The 21,635-nt window shown below is 44.4% G+C and overlaps 1 protein-coding gene across 1 annotated transcript in view; it reads right to left on the bottom strand.

Annotated features, from left to right (window-relative positions):
• Positions 1-21,308, bottom strand: part of itga11b (integrin, alpha 11b) — a gene marked incomplete at its 5' end in the record, with an annotated part of 26,354 nt that extends 5,046 nt beyond the window's left edge. The window contains 24 exons of the mRNA XM_079162176.1: positions 510-624; positions 1,251-1,334; positions 2,128-2,204; positions 3,221-3,319; positions 4,445-4,649; positions 4,745-4,830; positions 5,341-5,451; positions 5,571-5,710; positions 7,637-7,809; positions 8,290-8,420; positions 8,498-8,701; positions 8,775-8,918; positions 9,975-10,123; positions 10,595-10,739; positions 12,821-12,891; positions 13,120-13,285; positions 13,441-13,585; positions 13,661-13,809; positions 14,318-14,445; positions 14,557-14,671; positions 14,775-14,866; positions 15,077-15,186; positions 17,520-17,631; positions 21,257-21,308. Coding sequence (XP_079018302.1) covers positions 510-624; positions 1,251-1,334; positions 2,128-2,204; positions 3,221-3,319; positions 4,445-4,649; positions 4,745-4,830; positions 5,341-5,451; positions 5,571-5,710; positions 7,637-7,809; positions 8,290-8,420; positions 8,498-8,701; positions 8,775-8,918; positions 9,975-10,123; positions 10,595-10,739; positions 12,821-12,891; positions 13,120-13,285; positions 13,441-13,585; positions 13,661-13,809; positions 14,318-14,445; positions 14,557-14,671; positions 14,775-14,866; positions 15,077-15,186; positions 17,520-17,631; positions 21,257-21,308 — 3,003 coding nt within the window. The remainder of the gene's footprint in view (positions 1-509; positions 625-1,250; positions 1,335-2,127; positions 2,205-3,220; positions 3,320-4,444; positions 4,650-4,744; positions 4,831-5,340; positions 5,452-5,570; positions 5,711-7,636; positions 7,810-8,289; positions 8,421-8,497; positions 8,702-8,774; positions 8,919-9,974; positions 10,124-10,594; positions 10,740-12,820; positions 12,892-13,119; positions 13,286-13,440; positions 13,586-13,660; positions 13,810-14,317; positions 14,446-14,556; positions 14,672-14,774; positions 14,867-15,076; positions 15,187-17,519; positions 17,632-21,256) is intronic.
• Positions 21,309-21,635: the final 327 nt, after the last annotated feature.

The following is a 21,635-nucleotide window of genomic DNA, read 5'->3' as shown; positions in this document are numbered from 1 at the left end:
GACAACCTTTGAAGAGTGAAGCCAAAGCTTCATGTGTTAAAGCTGCATTCTTTCTAGTGTCCACCAGGGGGCGACTCCTCTGGTTGTATAGAAGTCTATGAGAAAATGACTCTACTTCTCTCTTGATTTATTACCTCAGTAAACATTGTAAACATGAGTTTATGGTCTCGATCTCTAGTTTCAAGTCTTCTTCAATACAGCATGATGTTCATTTAGTAAATGATGGTCCATTTAGAGTCACACAGACCATAAAGCAGGGGATCTAGAGCTCCACATCCACATCATTAATAACATTAATGATGTCTCTGTTGTGTTCAAGTGTCCCAGTAAATTATAACTGCATGCACAACATCAAGACCCTGAAACTAAAGCTGATATTTTGCTTCTCGTAGAATCCCATTTTAACATGTCATCTGTTGGACAGACGTGAAATACTCAAAATACACCAAACATCACACGTTGAAATGTGACGTGTTCAGTCGACTGGACAAAGTGTTTGATAAACTCACATAATAAGTGAGGTTGAAGGAGGGAGAGCTGCTGTCCGGTAGGTCTCTGGAGGAGGAGGAGGAGGATGAAGAGCTGTCTGCGGATCTGATTTCAAAGCGAGGAGGGTTTGGGTCTCTGACGGAGGAACAGAGTTGATTTCATGAAACAGACTTTAAGCATCTTTAAAGGGTTATTTCACACAAAACATGTCTGAATCTCAGCCAACATTGACTGACAGGTCTGTTGTTCCTGAACTAAGATCACACATCAACTAAATCTAAGTTGGTTATATATTTCATAATGTTATTAAACGTTTGTAAAGACAGAAGTGGAATATTTGTATCTGCAATCATCCGAGAAAATGCCGATGCTTTATGCGGCATTCACATGTAATCAGGCCGACGGCAAAATGAATCATACAATAAAATATATTAAATAAAATAATTGTATTTCTACTATTTTATTGTAATTATTCTATAAATGCATGTAGCTGTAAATATTCCGGAGATTGTTGTATTATTGTATTTTATTCTATTCTTTTACAACTTATAAACAACTTTCTCTGGAGTGACGGAGCTGTGTGTCGTCTGGTTCTTAATAAAATAAGATATTTAAACTTTAGACATCGATGACTGATTTTTCCGTTCTGCTCTTAATTGATAAAATGACGTCCGGTTCTCCATTTGTCTGATTCCAAGTGAATGCATCATTATCGATATCTAAAACATCAACTATAGGATCAATAACATGATGTCGCTCACCTGGTGAAGAGGAGGTCCGTTTGGTACTTCAGAGGGAGGAAGATGTCGTTGATGTTGTCGTCTGGGTAACCCTCGTCTCCCTCACTGATTAACACACACACACACATGCATTGACTTGACCATGTGGGGACCGGTTGTTTTGTCCCCAGTTGGGAGTCGAGTCCCCACAACGTAGCAGTGAGAACAGATGTTGTTCTTGGTTTTTTTTGCTGCTCACATCACAACTTGTTGTTTGAATATAATCTGATAACAAGATATGACATGGCATAATCGCTTAACTTATTGTTTTTACAATTTTAAAATGAAAGAGTATTTTTACTTTGTATATTTATAGTTTCTGTCTGTTTTTACACACATATCCTGTTTTTCATTTGTGCTAAATGTTTACATCCCGCTGGTGACAAATATAGATATTGAATAATTGAATGATTGAACATTCAACACTGCAAAATCAAAAGTAATATTATAATCTGAAGTGCTCGTAAAATAACGTAGTTTTCATCTCGGCAGCTTTTTATGTCAAAATGTACACAAGTTTAAAAACAATAAACATTTTAGCAATAGATTTTGTTTCCGTGTCTAATATTTTCGCCCTCTTTGAAATGGCGATGTCATATTGTATCACCAGATAAAAGAAATATCTTAATATAATAAATTATTAAACAATGTTTCCCTTTAACTCTCACATCCAGTCAAACGACTCTTTTATTTTGTGTATTTTAAAAAGATCCTTCTATGAATTATATCTCAAACAATAAAAAACATCACATTAATAAAAAAAAGTTGTTAAATTAGCTTTTTGACTTCATTACTTCCTCCTCAGAAAACCCCCGAAAAAAAACACTGAAATAAATCAAACAGACGTCAGCTGTCTCACCTGCTGCTCGTCATGACGACACGGACGTGATCCAAGAAGACCGATCGGCTGAACTCAAACTCCAGATGGAACGACACCTGGACGGGAAAGAGAGAGAGAGAGATTAAATCAGAAAGACAAAGATCTGACGTTAAAATGGTTCGACGTCCTGGATTTATCCTTCACACACGTGTTGTAGACTGCAGTTAGTGACCGTGTGGGCTCCACAGTGAATAACTATTTGTGTCCTTCTTTTACCGACATGTCAGATTATATTGTGACTGTTTTAACGTCCCAGCATGTGAAACATTTCAGCGGATCCTCCACAGTCTGTGACTGAAGCTTGTACAATCTGCACACAGTCTGGGCCAGTAAACTGGACTTTATTAAGACAGGCATCTGTACAGTAGGGCCCTCGGGGGGGCCTTTACAGTGAAGGGGCGGAGCCTCCATCATGTTTACAGGACGGTCGTTAGGCTAATGAAGGACTTCAGTCAATGGATGTCAGGCGGAGCATTTTCCTCCGTTTAACCACTATCATTAGTCTGACTGTATAACTATGTGTTAGTGTTACAATTACAGCAAACTTAACTTCATATTATCTTTGAAGTCTGAATGTTTTATGAATCTATATTATATTGACTTATTGACAATAAAGTTGACAAATAAGAGATGGATCAAAAAGAAGATCTATGTAGCAGACGCTGAAATATTTAGAATTTGACTCCATAATTTGGGATCAATCGACAAAAACACTGGATCATACATTTCCCAGAATGCAACTCGACTCCAGTTTGGAATGCAGGATGTAAACTTACAAATGTAATCAGCATGTAATGAGCGTCATATTTATTCCACAACATTAAGAAACTTCCATTCGATTTTTCTAAATTCTTCTAGATTTATTTGTCATAAGTACTCACAATTCCATGATATGTGGGCAAACCCAACGATAAGATCAAAAGCTCCAGAACAGCTACTAAATGGCTTCAATCACGTGCAAGTGTTGCAGGATTATTATGGTGGTAAATAAACATAGAGGTGTGTTATTGGTTAGATTAGCGATGTATGAATATTAGTGGAGGAGTTGGTTTATAGACGAATAAACACCCACCTGAGACAAGGACTTCATGAATGGAGCGCTGATGTTACAGCTCCTCTGATTGGCCAGTTGGTCCTCAGAGAAGCATTCAATCTGAATGTCCGATTGGTCCTGTGGAGAAGGGGAGGAGTCTAATGAGTCAGAGAGTAATCCTCCATCTCACATGATGTGTGAATGCTGCAGCCAGGCGCCAAGTATCCGGTTTAAGTGTCTTAAAAGCTGCATTCTCTCTAGTGACCACCAGGGGGCGACTCCTCTGGTTGTATAGAAGTCTATGAGAAAATGACTACTTCTCTCTTGATTTATTACCTCAGTAAACATTGTAAACACGAGTTTATGGTCTCAATCTCTAGTTTCAAGTCTTCTTCAATACAGCATGATGTTCATTTAGTAAATGATGGTCCATTTAGAGTCACACAGACCATAAAGCAGGGGATGGAAGGCTGGTCTCATCCTGCATTCGTAGCTATATCTACTGTATGCACCGTAATTCGTGGATATCCGACAAAATATTGTAAATGTTTTCAACGTAATCAAAGGAAGTTTAAATGCCGAAAAAGCCGACCCAGGAGGAGAGGGAGGGGAGGCGGGCGAGACAAATAAAACAACCCAAACACAATCTTTTCCTAAACCTTACTAAGTAGATGTGTTGCAACAAGCTTGTCATCCAGCATTCCTAGCTTTTCCTACGAATAATAACATAATTCGTAGATATTTTGTGAAATTATCGACACAATAATGAACGAGGAAGCACAAAGACTGCAAAGCCCCTCACAAGGCCGGCGGGAGGTGGATGTTTTTGTCACATAACTTTTGTACCTCAGTAATGACATTTCTGACATCTTTTCCTGAACCTATCTACGTAGTTTCCTTAAAAGTTGGACGTTTATTTTAAAAAGACCGTATGCATGTAAGGAGCAGAAATTGACACGCGTTGCTGGACTTTTACAGGAAAATGCACAAAAAATGGAGATGTTGATGAGGGACAGTTTGTGAGTCAACAACTCATCTTTCTTGTCTATCCGAGTGTTAGAAACACTCCGACTGAGAGTTAAAGTCTTCCTACGACAACCACAGTGAAAAGCTACCAAGCTGCATTTATATAGAAGAAGAGAATGTAACATCTTTTATGAACTGAATGAATGTTGGATCACGAGTTTCTCTTTAAAGAGAAGCAACGTTTATTTCATATAAATGTCTGATTATGTCTTTTTTAATGACGGAGCACTACGACACCTTCACTATGAGGCTGGAGAAGAGGAGGTTGGAGGAGGTGGAGATGTGGATGGCGGCTCCGTAAGCGTTCTCTCCCTGATTCTCCAGTCGAGCAAACACCACCACCCTCCTCCTGCCGGCCTCCACCACGTGAACCGAGCCCTCCGACGCCCCCCGGAGGCTGCAGAGCGGCAGGGCGGCCCGGTCCCTCGAGCTGCAGAACCGCCTTCAGACAAAACACAAGAACGTTCATCACCCCACGGCGTTCTTTGATCAACTGATGATAATAATATGTGTTTATGAAGTCCGGGCATCACTCACTGAACATCCATAAGATCAGTGTGACTGTAGAGGATGAGGTCAGGAACGCAGGTGTCTTCCTGCTCACAGCCATTCCAGAAGAGAAGCTACGGAAAGAAAGAAGGATCATTTCATTTCTCTTCGATGAATAACCTTCAATATGCAACACGTTCTCACTCTCAACTCTTCAAATACTGACGCTTGGTCAGTGGCTCCACACTTCAAACTCAGGCTGCATTCTCTGTAATGCCCACCAGGGGGCGACTCCTCTGGTTGTATAGAAGTCTATGAGAAAATGACTCTACTTCTCTCTTGATTTATTACCTCAGTAAACATTGTAAACATGAGTTTATGGTCTCAATCTCTAGTTTCAAGTCTTCTTCAATACAGCATGATGTTCATTTAGTAAATCAGTAAATGAGTACTTTTATTTTTTACTTTTTTGAATTTCTCTTTAAAACTTGAAGACGTGTACGGCGTCTCTACGTCGCTCCTCAGTCCAGATATGGTTGAAAAGGTAGTTTAGCAAAGTGTCTGGTTTTAAAAATCGAAGGAAGATAACGTCTGCCTGGTCGGGACAGATGTGACATCACCTGGATGTAGAGACGAACTCTCACCTCGGCCCTCAGGACACTCGGCCAGTCGGGGTCCAACACCGGCCCCTCGTCCAGACTCCTCAATCCCGTCTCCAGGACAACCGCAATGGGACGCCCGTAATCAGTCGTCTCCTGTTCAGAGAAACGGTCGGCCGCAGTCTGAGTGATGTTTGTGTGTTTAAGGATTGTTTTTAGGTGACTTTTAGGGTTTTTGTGTGGTTTTTGTGTGTGTGATGAGGTGATAATCTGACCTGGATGGAGAAGCCGAGGCGCTGGCAGCTGTGACCTCCGACCTGCAGAAACACAGTCCTGGGCTGCTGTCGGTCGGATTCGTCCAGAACAGCTCGAGGAGGAAAACGCCTCTCATCCAGCACCAGATTGTACCAAACCGCTGGGGGGGGAGGAGGGGGAGGAGGGGGAGGAGGGGGAGGAGGGGGAGGAGGATGAAGAAGAGGAGGAAGAGAAGGAAGAGGAGGATAAAAAAGGTTTAAAGGAGGCAAAACAATCCTGTCTTGTCCAGCTCACGTGCAGCACCATGAGATTACATGAATACATGGAGAACCGACTTTACAGGTCTTTCATGAACATCATGCTGTATGGAAGAAGACTTGAAACTAGAGATTGAGACCATAAACTCATGTTTACAATGTTTACTGAGGTAATAAATCAAGAGAGAAGTAGAGTCATTTTCTCATAGACTTCTATACAACCAGAGGAGTCGCCCCCTGTTGGACACTAGAGAGAATGCAGGTTTTAAGGCTCCACTTGGCAGAACCAGAGGTTGCCGCCTGCTCCCGGCGGATAAAAAGAGTCGTTGGATAAAGCACATCAGGTAAGATAGCGGGACTTTAACTCTTTATTTCCTGCTCCTTATTAGCTGTTGGATGCTGCTGCTCAGTGTAACTGCAGAGCTCATTCTCATCTGTTTAACATCTGAAGTTGTGATTTATGAGCGAGAGCTGAAGCTGCTTCTGTCCTGCACAGCTCACGATAGAAAACGCCACGTCTGCACCGAACCAGAGTAACTCCTAAAACCATGAAGGTTAAGATTTCGTCAATCACTTCCTGTCTTCTATTCGTCCACTGAAGCGTGTCCGTTTGATGTGGCGTGTGTGCATCTCTGGCTTAATGTGTGTGTGTGTGTGTCTAATCTGGTCCAGATGATCGGGGGGAAGATGAGGAGAAAGAAAGGAAGAGAGGAAGGTATGAAGGTATGAAGTGATGGAGGAGTGACACAGTTTAACTGGCTGGCGTTAGCATGTTACAGCGAGGTTTCCATGCAGCCGAGCCCGAACATCTGCAGCCGATTACACGGAGACACGACGACACGAAGCACGGTGAGGAATCTGTGCTGCGAGGGGAAAAAAAGGAGCACGACGAGACTTTCCACATGCAGACGGTCGAAAAACGCCAAACATCTGGGTCTTTCAAACGTCCACACAGATGTTATATAACATTTACCTCCACGCATTCAGGAAGCTGTGGGCTCCAACCACAAGCTGCTACTGGGCAGCTGGGAGGGAAACGCTTTGCTCAAAGGCACACTGCTGTTGGCGCTGTCCAGCATGAGCTCATGAAGAAATGTACCAAAATGAGTCAATGTTCTAAAACACAGATCAGGTGTCACCGTGAACTCTGTGCCTCCATCCTTCCAGTTCAGTGTCACGGCAGGTCGTGAGATAGTGACGAAATGCAATCTGTTGGTTTCGTGTACAGGGACACAAATTGTCTTGGTTTTTTTGCCAAAATAATGCCAATGAAAGGTCACTTATTTGTGGTGGACACACGGACTAAACGCATCCACAGGACTGAGCAACAGTCAGAGCAAGTGAGGTACTTTATAATATCCAAGAAGACGACTATTGGTGGACGTGAGGGGTCCAACAAACAGGACTTACAATCAGAAGAAGGTTGTTCAACAGCTCGTTGTGGTTTTATGGACGTGGTTTTGTTTTCCCTAACCTGAGCAACCTGAATCCACTGCATGAATTTGTTTTCCATATTTGCCTCGGACAGACGTCTTCTCGTTTGTCAAAATGCTGCACAGCCTTCAGATTCTAAAAATTCAAAAAAATTCAAAAAAATTATTTCAATGACGGAAAATATTTGGCTAACGCGACCTCTGTGTGGCACAAAAGTGAACAGATGAACTCACTTTGGTCAGCGATGATTTATTATTGGGCCCTTATTGACACCATGTTCAATAGGAGAGGGGCTCTTATTGATGCCACCTTCAAATATCTCAGGCCCTCCGGCCCACTTTTCCCCGGTTTGGTAATTTGGGCGTATGAATAGTCAGCGTGTGCATCCCACCCACCAACATCCGTCCTGGTCTTTGTCTTGGTCTTTGTCCTGGCGTCCAGACTCAGACAGACGTTAACAGACATGCAGGTGACCTCCTTCCCCCCTCGACGACAGTCTTTGTTGAAGACGTTGACCTTCTCGGGTTCAAAGATGAGCTTGGCCTGAATCCGCACCACACCACGAGACCTGAAGGGAGGAAGCAGGTCTTCATCAGGGCGTTGTGGTCCTCTGTGTTCGTTCACTCGTGTTACTTTCATCATTGTGGGAAGTCAGTTACAGACACAGAAACTACCCCTTAATTAAGGTTTAAGGGTTAAGACTTGGCTTCGTTAGATTAAAGTTAAAGTTAACTTCAGGAAATTAGGCAGGGTTTAGTTTCAGAGTAAACCACAGATAGTTACTAGAGTTAATCCTCTGGGGACCTTGAATATCTGTATTCAATTTCATATCGTTCAATCCATTCGTCATTTTTAACCACAAATGTGAACCTCAAGTAAAGCTGAGTCCGTAGGGTTCATCCTCTGGGGAACATGAATGGAAATTTAATGGAAATCCATCCAACAGTTGTTGAGATATTTCAGTCTGGACTAAAGTGGTAGAGCCATAATCAAACTGTATTTCTATATCAACAATAACAAATCCAGTTTGAGTGTGTGGTGGTCTGACCAGATGATGACGGCCGCTCCCAGCGCTCCCACAGCGAGGTCGACGAGCCCGTCTGCATTGACGTCCAGAACACCGTGAAGACTTTGACCGAAATACTGCAGACCTGCAGAAAACCCGGCTGCAGAGAGACGCTGGAGAGAGAACCGACAGACTGATTATTTACGCACAGATCGCTTCTTCTGGCTGAACTGGGTTCTGCATCTGTTACCTGTCTGTACTGGTGTTGGATGGTTTTGTCCTTGCCATAAAAGACGTAGACCGCCCCCTGGTGGTCGTCCTCCAGCGGCGCTCCCATCACGAGCTCCCTGAAGCCGTCCCCGTTCATGTCAGATATCTGGGCCAACGCCGAACCCAGACGGGAGTTCTGAGAGCGCTCAGAAACCTCCAGCGCCCCTTGCAGGATGAACGATACCTGGAGGGAGAAGGTTTAGTTTAGTTTGAGTATTTACCAGAATGCTGCAGCGTGGAGTCCTGTGTGCATGTACCTGTGGAGTCACAGTGTAGACGTAGACCTTCCCTCTCTCCCAGCCTTGACTGTAGAACATGGGAGCAGCCACCACCAGCACGTCCGAATGTCCGTCATCGTCTACGTCCATCGACAACAACACACTGCCGAAATATGAGCCGATCTGAAATAGAACAAAACAAAAACTGTTTTAAAAATAGCTTTCATTTCAGCAGAGACGGCCGTGTGTCCCACATGTGGATACACACTGAGGTGTAACATCTCAACTCAGTCTCGCGCCAGAAAACAGTCACGAAATGCAATCATTGGTTCCGTGTACAGGGACACGAAAAACAAAAGTTAGGTGAATTAAAAACATCATGGTTGGCTTAAAAATAACCATGAACAGTTAGTTTAAGACAACACAACCAACAGTTAGTTTAAGACAACACAACCAACAGTTAGCTTAAGACAACACAACCAACAGTTAGCTTAAGACAACACAACCAACAGTTAGCTTAAGACAACACAACCAACAGTTAGCTTAAGACAACACAACCAACAGTTAGCTTAAGACAACACAACCAACAGTTAGCTTAAGACAACACAACCAACAGTTAGCTTAAGACAACACAACCAACAGTTAGTTTAAGACAACACAACCAACAGTTAGCTTAAGACAACACAACCAACAGTTAGCTTAAGACAACACAACCAACAGTTAGCTTAAGACAACACAACCAACAGTTAGCTTAAGACAACACAACCAACAGTTAGCTTAAGACAACACAACCAACAGTTAGTTTAAGACAACACAACCAACAGTTAGCTTAAGACAACACAACCAACAGTTAGCTTAAGACAACACAACCAACAGTTAGTTTAAGACAACACAACCTACAGTTAGCTTAAGACAACACAACCAACAGTTAGCTTAAGACAACACAACCAACAGTTAGCTTAAGACAACACAACCAACAGTTAGCTTAAGACAACACAACCAACAGTTAGTTTAAGACAACACAACCAACAGTTAGGGTGAAAGTTGTGTTGGTTGGACCCATCCACTAATAGTCTTCTTTGTACATATTATGAAGTGCGTCACTTGCTCTGACTGTTCAGGCTTCTAATCGACCCTTCATTGGCATTATTTTCACATTTCGTGTCCATGTGCATGAAACCAATAGAATGTAGTTTGTTTACTGGGCTGAACATCTACGTGCTCCTCTGTGGGACTGACCTGCTCCCCCAGTAGGGCCTGCAGGATGGTCAGGTTCCCGGTGTTCTTCAGGCTGAAGATGATGACCTTCCCGGTGTGGTTGAACCTCGGAGCTCCGGCCACGTAGAGCTGAGAGCCCCGAGAGGAAATGAGTGAACCCACCGAGTAGCCTGAAGCCAGAAGAAGGAACAGAAACAGACCAACGGGAGTCAAGATGTTCTGATATTTCCCCGTTAACACAGACCAACGATGGAGATGGAGGTCAGTTAGTCAAACTGTGTGTCCAACATTTTGGCCGCTAGCTCTCTTGACAACTGATCAGAATATTCATGGTCTTCAGAAGATGTACGCAACTTATTCTGGCGACCCCCCCGACCTTCCCTGTGGCGCCACCATCAGGCCAAAGTTCCCTCTTGTACTTCACACAACAAATCTTTTGGATGCATTGTGTTTGATCAGACTCTGTGATTTTAGAGACTGTTCAATTGAAAGTATTTACGTTTAAAACTGGGGACGTATTCCTGAAAACAGACAGTTTATCAAATGCTGTAACTATCAAACTGATCATATAAATATATACATATCGAATCAATACATATATTAAAGAGGAGATGGAGAGAAGCACAGTCCAGCCTCATTACCGAGATAAGCTCCGTGGTTCTTCAGCTCCTCTGGAAACTCGTCCTTGTACGAGGACTTTGGTGGAACAACTTTTCCGTGTTTCGTCTCCTTCAGCACGGCGCCGTTCCAGTCGTAGGCGCCGACCGCCCCGAGCAGAACGCCGTCCTGATGGAGGAACATGGAAATATAATATATGTAATATAATATAGGATCGATTAGAATGATCAAATGTTACAGCAGCAGAATAAGCGTAAAGATATCAGCATCAATAAACAATAGAATAAGTATTAAGTTCATAAGAAGGGACAAAATAAAAATAGAAAGAGTTCATCATAACAACAGAAGACTGAAGACAAGCATCAAAATACAAAGTAAAGAAGTGATACTAACACCAGTAAATAGTACAAACTAAAGTACAAACGTAAATATAGTGAAGACCGCTGTAGCAGAGCAGGATTAAACATGAGGAGAACCTCGTGTTCCTGGAAGAGTTCATGTGTTTTGTTCTATTTTCACAGATTCTGACTGGAAATGATTTTCCCATCATGCAGCTCAAGTAACGCCGAAGTGTTCCAGCTCCACTTCCTGAGTAGATGTGACCATCTGAGAGCTGAGCGCTTCACTGCTGAGGCGACTCTGTGATGAGGATTTGATCTGTTCAAATGACTCAAACACACGGAGCCCGAGGAGGAAGAACACGGATCCTTTACTGGAGACAAGCTAAAGAAATACTCTCAAATATAAACTTCTGCTTTCCAAAGTACAAGTAAAAGTACTCTTTGTGCAGAAAGATGTTTCCCTGTGATGTATTTCTGCTGGAGACGGTTTAACGTCCTCAGTCCAGCAACACGTCGTGACTCTAAAGACAACAGGAAGAGAAGTTTCCTCTCTGCTGATCCAGTGATCTCAGTCTGTAAAGTCACACTGAAGTGGAGTGAAATGTACAATCATTCCGTCTAAGATGAAGTGGAATAGAAGTATGAAGTGGTAGTAAATGGCAATACTCCGGTGAGGTAGAAGTACCTCAAAGTTCAGCTAATATACTGGTGGTATATAAATCAAGTTGTTTTAGGGAAGAGTTGACAGCTGGACCGTCTTAAACCAACAACGACGATCCAAACATCGACTTCCAACTCATGATCGAAAGTCGTCTCAGCACCGAAGCATGGAATCTGAACACAACACGTGTGTGTGTGTGTGTGTGTGTGTGTGTGTGTGTGTGTGTGTGTGTGTGCAGTCAATCACACACACTCAGATGGAGCTCGTTGAATCCAGATATAAAAGCGTTGAGTCATCGTCTCTACGGGCCAGTGAGTCAAGGACCAGCGTGGATGACCAAATACTTGGCGACGGCAACGCCACAAAGCATCCTGTCTGCAGGACTCTGGGTCTGCACCAGGACTGAGTCTGGATCTGCACCAGGACTGAGTCTGGATCTGCACCAGGACTGAGTCTGGATCTGCACCAGGACTGACTCTGGATCTGCACCAGGACTGAGTCTGGATCTGCACCAGGACTGACTCTGGATCTGTAGATCCACTGTTAAAGGTCTTGTTGTGGTCCGGTCTGATCAGATGATTCATGATGTCATCTGTTTTCCACATCAGTGCTACCTGAGCTCACATGTTGTATCTTTAATCCCCAGAAGAGCAGCAACACTTTGCATATGTGTGTGTGTGTGTGTGATGGTGTGCATCACCACAGCTGAGTGTCTGTGTGGTTCTTCTGGCAGCTTTACGTTCAGGAAAAAAACATCTGCTCTGCGTTTCTCAAAAGAGAAGTTTCCACGACACCGTTTTCACTCCCTGACGTTGGAATTCAGTCGAGTACGATTTTCCCTGGATGAGAAACAACAGAAATATTTCTGGAAGCTTCTCATTCTGCAGCAAAGCCACGCTGGATGTAGGAGGACGACTCTGATGCTATTTGAGAGTTTGGTCTTTTGTTTCGGGTGGAATCAGAATTCCGTTCCTGTCGTCTGTTCCTGATTTTATTGGATTTGCTTTTCTGGAGAAAACTGGAGGAAAATCTGATCAGTTCATCAAGTGGAAACTTTTAGAATAAATTACCGATCAGGATGTTGTGCAGCAATGTTCAGGGGGAAATTATAAGGATTCTTTATCCAGTATGAACAGATCTTTGGAAATAAAGCTACTGAGTCTTCACACCATCACTTTACACAACAGTGTGTGAGATGAACTGAACTCATAGAAGAGCTCGTTAGGACGTGAACGTGAGCGACTCACTTTGACTAAATGTGAGGAGAAACCAGCCTGAGCCATCTGCAGACCGAACCCTCGACCCTGACTGCTCGTTCCTGCAGAATGGAAACAGAGACGACATCATCGTGTTACTGTCACGTTTTAATAATAAAGCTTCTTTTAAATGTCACATGTGTAGCCAGCAGTAACGATCCCACATCAACAGCCCTCACTGCAGCTCTCTGCAGCCGGCAGGTTTCTCTTCTGGTTCCTCAATCTGAACAGCGGAGGCTTCACACCTTCAACCACTCAACCAATACTCAACATGCTGATGGTCAGCTGACCTTCCAGAGAGAAGATCCTCTCTCCCAGCGCGTCCACGATGTCCTTCAGCGCCGACTCGTCCGACACGTTGAAGAAGTGCTTCTCGTCAGGGTCGCTGGCGATGAACTTGATCTCCTTCAGAAAGGCTTCGGGGTTGATTCCTCGCCGGTTGTAATAACCCAGAACCTGGACGAGACCCAAGAGCAGAACACTCAGGACAGAGTTCTTCTAGTCCAAAACAACAGAGGAGGAGGTTTGATACCAAAACTGGGGAAGCAGGAAGTCCAATTTCTCAGAAAACAAAAGCTGAATCAGACAGGAAACCAGCAGGACGGACTCACAGCGATGGCGTACATGGTGACGTTGTCTCTCTCGCTGTCGCCGACGGCCTGCACCAGCTGTGGACTGTCGTGAGATTCTCCGTCCGTGATCACGATCATCACCTTCTGAGCGCCGGGTCGACCGCCGCGCTCGAACGCCTCCGACCTGCACGGGGAAGAACAGTAAGTGAACCTGGCTCCGGTTTACCGTGCGTGGCCTTCCATCACTTTTGCGTCGTACCGCGCCACGTTGATGCCCAGCGCCGTCCTCGTCTCCTCGCCGCCCCGCTGGTCGATGCCCCTGGCGGCCTCCACCACCTCGTCCACCGTCTGGTACTCGCCCAGACCGAACTCGTGGACCACCGTGGAGCCGTACTGAACCACACCCACCTGCAGCCAAAACACACCACGGCTCAGTCCAGACCTCAAAACAACCCCGCACCTTAAGGTGTCAGAGACCTCTTCCTCTGCCAGCCAGTAAAACCAGTCCTCTACTGCTGCAGCAGATAATGGTTCAGGTCTTTGATGAAGATCATGTCAGTGTAGGGAGACTGCTAGTTTTGAAGGATTCCTATTTCTCAGTTGCATGCTGGGATATAAATTGACACGTAAATCTGGACTCCTGCAGTCTATGAGCTGTGTTTTCACTACAAGCATTACGTTTGATGTTTAGTTGCATGATGATCAACTTCCAGAACTTATAATTACTTATTCAAACTAGGTCCTAAAGATGAAATGCTACGCTATGTTAGCTCCAATGGCTCCATATATAATGAGCCTAATGCATGTTCTAGTTGCATCATCTGTTGTATTGTCTGCTGCTGAACACATGCTGCAGTCGGGGAAACAAAAGACGACAAACTGCAAATCTTTCTTTCAAATGCAGCGATGAACCGACCTGCGTCTGACCTGGGCCGATGTAGAACTTCTGCAGGATGGTGATGAGGAAGTCCTGGACCTCGTACCACGGATAGATGGAGTTAGAACCGTCCAGAACGATCACGATGTCCATGAAGGTCTCACATCCTGTAAGACCATAAATACACAAAACAAGACAAGACAGAGGCATGGATCAATGGATGGATGGATGATGAATGGATGTTTAAATAGACGTCGCTGTGCGTGTGCTCTGGTTACTCTGCAGGGCCGGTGCGATGGTGTGGGACAGTCTGAAGTTGCGGCCGACCCTGGAACAGATCCCGGTGCTGTACAGGGAGCTTCCACACTCATGGGACCAGAGAGGACCACAGGTCTGAGGACACATTCACACACACACAGGGACACAGAGACGCTCTGTCATCTGAAGTGAGGCTTCACCTCGGTGGTCTCGGTGGGTTCTGGGTCATGTGACTCACCACGAAGCTGCCGTCCTTCGGGTTGGAGGTCAGCGTCATCCCGAGTCTCATCTTGTCTTTCCTCTCAGACACGTTGTCCAGAGAGAGTTTACCTTGAAAACATCACTGACCTTTACTGTGACCCTTCAGATGAGCATCACTGACTCTACTTCATTCTGTTCATTGGATACCTGAAGTACTACTACTGAAGTACTTTTACTTCAGTAGGATTGTGACTACACTACTTTGACCCACATTGTGTTATTTCTACTGTGACTTCATGAACGGACTCCTGCTGTGATGTTGATGAACGTGTTGCTCACCGAGGTTCATTCTGCTGCAGTTTGCAGAGTTTCTGGTGTCCAGCGGGCACCTGAACACATCACCAGTCTGCTGCTTCCCTGTGGACTCAAAGGGAGCTCCAACCAGCAACCTGCACACACACACACACACACACACGCACGCACACACACACACACACACATGCACACACACACGCGCACGCACACACACGCACACACACGCACACACACGCACACACACGCACACACACGCACACACACGCACACACACACGCACACACTAGTTGTTTGATGCGTTCAGTAAAGACTTGTGTTCTATGTTACAGCTATGAGTTCCCTTTATAATCGCCGTGAAACACTCCAGAGGTCTGACAGTGAACATGTCACAGTCTGCAGATGTTTGAGACGTCGTGGTGCGTTCAGGCTCCGCTGCTGCAGCTGGAAACCATTTCACCCTGAACGCCTCAACGAGCCAAGAAAAACCAACAAGCTGCCAGCCGCTCACAGTTTGGGTTCAGCGGCGGCGGAGCGGACGGTCGGCAAGCTTGTTGAATGTGAGGAGAAGAAAAAACACACACACACACACACACACACACACACATGCTCACACCCACACACACGCACACACACACACACACTGATCCCAGCGTGACGCCACCAGGCGACATAAACACTCGTCTCTGTAAACACAGAGCGCTGGAGGTTTGACCTCAGAGGTCGACACAGGTCAACGGGTTTGACCTCAAACAGCCTCCTCACACAGACACACACACACACACACACACACACACAGTGACACACACTTTACTTCAGGATTGTTGTGGTCGTTTCTATCTTGGTCTTTAAGATCGTAATGATTTCGAGGGTTAAAACCTGCTTCAGGTTTGTGTCAGTGAATAACTGTTAATAATGGAAACATTGAGTTCAGGCGTTTCTTCTTCTGTTCGTATAATGTTCTCAGAACAGCTGGGAGCTCCAGGCTCCCTACAGGGCGCCCTCTGGTGGCAGGACTCCTGACAAACACAGGACTTTCACCAGGAGACCGCGGTCCGTGTCCCGCGTGAATCCGAGTCCGTGTCACTTCTCTGAGGGTTTTGCCTGCTGACTGTTCTCATTATTGTGTCTCTAGTGAAGCTGCAGTGAACGGTGACGTAACCTGTGAGCTCCTTTAAGCTGTTTAAAAGCTGCTTTAAAGATTCTCTCACAAACAGCAAAGTTGTCTTTGAGGCCCATTTTTTAGGAACAGTGAAATGATTCTCGATGTTTTTTGGACATGAAAATGGATTAAAAGTGAGTCCCAGGTCACCGGGACCCTGGTGGCTTCTGGGTACTGAGAACTATCACGGATGATGGATCACGTCGTCTGGACGAGACCGTCGGACAAACACCTGAGATGTTACGACGTGCAGAGAAACGACTCCCCACAGAGCGCCGCGGCGTTCTTCTGAGGGAGAACTAAACCACAGCGCATAGTTTCCAGATTCCAGCGCGCCGCCTCGGGACGCGGGAGGAGAAGCCGGTCGCGAGACAAAATACTTTCCGCATATTTACCTGCGACTTCAAAGGCTCGGAGAGATTCTGTAATCCTGGACGACTGAGAGGGTTTTCATCACCGCTCGATGGTTCCAGATCATAAAACACAGAGAATGTTGCTCAATCTCACAGCAGACAGACGACCGTCTGGAGGAAGATTCTCTGCTCGTTTAACTTCAGAGGCACCTGCTGCATCAGGATCACACAGACCCCAGAACCCCCAGAACCCCTCATGGGATGTTCTCTGAGATTAAAGTGGTCAATTTAAGAGAAAATGACTAAATAATTGTGAAAGCCGTGGTGAGCCTGCTGAGAGTCGTGTTCTAACGTAAAGAGAAGCTCTGAGCAGACGAAGGTCCTGAAGGAACATCAGCAGCTTCTCCGTCATGTTGTTTCTGGCTTCTTCTCATGAACATAAACACATATTCAATGTATTTAGTTTGTTGTTCCGCTCACAGTATCGTGTGTTTAAAAGTGAAGCGTTGTTTCTGATATTTCTTTCATAAATAAATGATTTATTATAACGTACAATGTTCTGATTACGTCATTGTGTGAATGAGATGAGATGAGAGCAGAAAAGAACAAACACGAGTCCACATCAGACCTGATCCACGTCAGACCTGATCCACGTCAGACCTGATCCACGTCAGACCTGATCCACGTCAGACCTGATCCACGTCAGACCTGATCCACATCAGACCTGATCCACGAATGAGATCTGATTCATAGACCATCACCGATAACAGACACGCTTCACTGAGCAGACACGTCCCAACGGGAATCTGACTTCTCAACATGATTCACTGAATGAAAACATTTCAGAAGTTTTTGTCTCAACTGAGAAAAACCAGTACAGACTGTGTACTATGTGTACTATGTGTACTGGGTGTACTGGGTGTACTTTGTGTACTGTGTGTACTGGGATCCTCACCACTGCCGTCCTCCCGCCTCGTGCTGCTGGACTGTGTATCCAAACTGGTTTTCTTTAGAACCGGAGAAGATTTTAAAGTTCTTGGTGTCGAAGTTGAAGCAGAGCTGAAGATCTGAAACACAGAAGAAGAAGAAGAAGAAGAAGAAGAAGAAGAAGAAGAAGAAGAAGAAGAAGAAGAAGAAGAAGAAGAAGAAGAGTTTAACTTGAAGTGTCTAAATGAAGAAGACGATGAGTTTCCTCATCAGGCCTAAACTAAGTGAGTTAAAACATCTTCTCTGAATGCAAAGAAATGATTTAGTTCTTTTGTTGTATTCAAGAGAAGTACAAGAAGTATTCAGATCCTTTACTGCAGTAAAAGTACTAAAGAAGAATAAAAGTGACATCATAACAGATGAAAAGAATGACAATTGAGTTTATATATTATAATAATCTGATATTATATTAATATTGATCTCAATCTCATGAGAAGTATCGGAAAGTAACTTTTGCAGTACTTAAGCAAGGTTTTGAGGTACTTGATTGTACATAAGAATATAATTACGTGATGTATATTATTGGGAAACGTGTTACGTGGAGCACCTCGAGTACATCGTGATACTGTTACTTGTGTACTTTTACTGAAGTAGAACTTTGAAACGTATTTAAACTGTGGTTTATACTCCAGACATGTTGTAGTTCTCTCTGGTCCTCATGGTTCTGGTTCTATAGAACAGCAGAGACTTTTATTTTGAAGAGAAAAACAAAACCACAGCGAGAAACAGAGAAACTGCTTTGGTGCTCAAAGGGTTAACGCTGCGTTTGTTTCCTCTGAGCCGGAGAACTGCTCCATTTATCAGAGACACCAGATCCAGATCCAGATCCAGGTCCAGGTCCAGGTCCAGGTCCAGATCCAGATCCCAGTCTGACGGTCTCTCATCACAGATTCAGACCGTCCTCCCCGACACATTCTCTACATTCTCCTCACAGCAGAGGAGTGTTTGTGACTCATTTCAGGTGATTTTTCCAGATGTGTGGATCTGATGAAACAGCTGGAGACTGTGAATCTCTGTTAAAGATGAAGATGAAGATATGAGCCGATAAACACTCCCTGCTTTATTTAAATGAGATGCAGCAGTGAGTCTGTGTCACTTCCTCCAGCCGGCGAGCAGACGGCTCTATCGGCTCGGCATCTCTGCAGCCCGACCCCGGACGACCCTTCATCTCTCTGACCGGCAGCGCAGGTCAGAGGTGAAAGGTCAGAGGTGAAAGGTCAGCACCCTGACATGTGCAGCTGCAGCAGTACCTGCAGCCGTGGTGCCGAGTTATGTTCTTATACATTTGAGTTCCACATGTGTGAGTTTAATGAGAGGGAGAGAGGACGCTGAGTGTTCTTCATTCAGAACCTGGCAGCACACATCTGTGTGCAGAGGTGACTAACTCCACCCGTCCGGGGCATCAAGGAGGATGAATCGACTTCATGAGGCCAGTGAAGGAGTGACTTCTGGGACAAATGAGGCAGCAGCTGGTTCCTTCCTGTGTGGCGTTAATCAGACCGACAACAACACGATGACTGATGTTGTTGTTGCTGCGCAAGTTTAACGATCCGCCTAAAAGCCACAACAGAGAGGAACCCGTCTGAGTTCCTGGATGAAAGAACCCATCACCTACAAACCAGCGAGAGCTCCCTGACCTCCAGGGAAACATCCGACACCTCGCAGCCGTGGAAGCAAACTCAGAATGCTGCGGCTTCAATGTGTAGAAACGCGCTCAGGCTTCGTCCACTGTTTGTTTTCTCTGCCAGCAGCAGCAGAGAGATGAAGAATACCAGAAATATACACAACTATTTACTAGTGACATTTTCAAAGTTAAACAAGACGTCCAGCTGCAAAGAGAAAACATCACTGAAGTGCTGAGAGGAGTCAGTATTCATGGTCCCCAGAGGACAGAATCAGTGATCATCTGTTGATCTTTGTAACGACCACGAATCCAACGTTCACACCTAACGTACGCTGTGATCTGCGATTGGCCAGGTGTGCAAAAGGAGGCGGGGCTTCAACGTCACTCATTCTTCAGAAACACTGAATCCTCAAAGTGAACTGAATCTTTTATCAGTGGAGCTCCACACTGCTGACTTCATTCAAAGTATGTTATACTTCCTCTTTAAGAGACGGGAAGCACGACAGAATAATCCCAGTGACTACTGAGCTGTTAGCTTTAGCACAGTTAGCTTTAGCACAGTTAGCTTTAGCACAGTTAGCTTTAGCACAGTTAGCTTTAGCACAGTTAGCTTTAGCACAGTGCTCATGTTCAGGCCTGGTTTTGTAATCAGTAAGAATCAGTTCAGCGGTTGAATGGTGATGCGTTCATTTACCAACGTTTGAAACGGCTATAAACGTTTGTGACAAATTCTGCAACCTTGTTAGCATACTGAGCTCTTAATTCACACATTCATGCTCCTCAGAAGATGAACCATTTCTATTTTGGAAACTACAAGCTTTTTGTTGTGCGTCCCCCTTCATGTTAAACTTGCTGCTTTGTTGCACACAAACATATAATCTGACAGCAGGTTGGATTGTCTGGTGTCCTGCTCCCCAGAGGATGAACATCATGGTGGACTCAGGCTGTCTGAGGGACACCAGAAGGTTCTCCAGCAGCCTCGAGGGAAACATTTACATGTGTGCTCTCACTGCTTCGTCTTGTTTCTGTCTCTGTCTTCAGAATAAGTATTCAAATATAATATGTTATAAATAAATGGACCGATTTGAATACTTATTCTGAAGACGGAAACCAGTTTAATGTAGCAGCTTTCTTTCACTTCCTCCAACACGAGAGAGGAAGAAGAGTCCGTTAGAAGTAAACTCTCACTTTAAATACTGTTTAAAGCCTCAGAGCAGACGTGAAACAAGGCTTCTGTACTTCCTGTCACCGTGATGTCACGGACTCTTTAATTGATGCACTGGATGATGATGTCACTGATCTTTTGCACAGAAGATTAAAAATGATACAATGAAACACTTCAAACTGTCATCATGTCCATCAAACACCTGCCTCTCTCTCTCTCTCTCTCTCTCTCTCTCTCTCTCTCTCTCTCTGTCTCTCTCTCTCTCTCTCTCTCTCTCTCTCAATTCAATTCATTTTGCTTTATTGGCATGAACATTTAGAAACGGTATTGCCAAAGCATCACAAAAATTAAACATACAATAATATTAATAAACAATAATATTAATACACAATAACATTAATATACAATAACATTTATATAACATCTAGATTGATTATTCATTTTATATATACAGTATATATATATATATATATATATAAAGTGTGTGTGTGTGTGTGTGTGTGTGTGTGTGTGTGTGTGTGTGTGTGTGTGTGTGTGTGTGTGTGGCATGTTAACACGTATTGGGCAGCAAGGTGCCCGATCTCCTTCTCCGAGGAGTATTTTTAATTTTGAGTTGTCACTAAATTTTTTAAAATCTGAAATTACAGAGTCAAATTTTTTAAAGTACATGTTCCTAATTGTATTGAATGTTTCGCATTTTAGGAGGAAGTGCATCTCTGTCTCAGTCTCACCTGTCCCACAGTGACCACACATTCTCTCTCTGTCTCTCTCTCTCTCTCTCTCTCTCTCTCTCTCTCTCTCTCTCTCTCTCTCTCTCTCTCTCTCTCTGTCTCTCTCTGTCTCTCTCTCTCTCTCTCTCTCTCTCTCTCTGTCTCTCTGTCTCTCTCTCTCTCTCATGTGATGCTCGTTCTCTCACCTGGCAGGAAGCTGCAGGTCCACAGCAGCAGAGGAAGATGATGATAATCCATGAGTGTGTTTGAGGAAGAAACAGAGAGTGAACTCTGCTGTGATGTGTGAAGGAGAGAGAGAGGAGGAGGAGGAGGAGGAGGAGGAGGAGGAGGAGGAGCAGCAGCAGCACAGTGAACACACCTCCTCATTGTCTGTTTGTTTTTACTTCACCTTTTCTTTTTAAAACCTTCTTCTTCGTTGGTGCACAAACAGGAAACGAGTCCAGATGTTAACATCTGTCCAAAAACAAAGACAGGAGCAGAAGAACTTCTCCTTTTACAATGTATCTTCTTAAGAGTGTTTAACTTTAAATAATGTTACATTTTATGTTGATTGTCGCTCTGAAG

This window comes from Pholis gunnellus (genome assembly GCF_910591455.1).
Source record: "Pholis gunnellus genome assembly, chromosome: 7".
NCBI lineage: Eukaryota > Metazoa > Chordata > Actinopteri > Perciformes > Pholidae > Pholis > Pholis gunnellus.
Note: the sequence above shows the minus strand (reverse complement) of the source record. Positions and strands in the feature narration are given on the sequence as shown.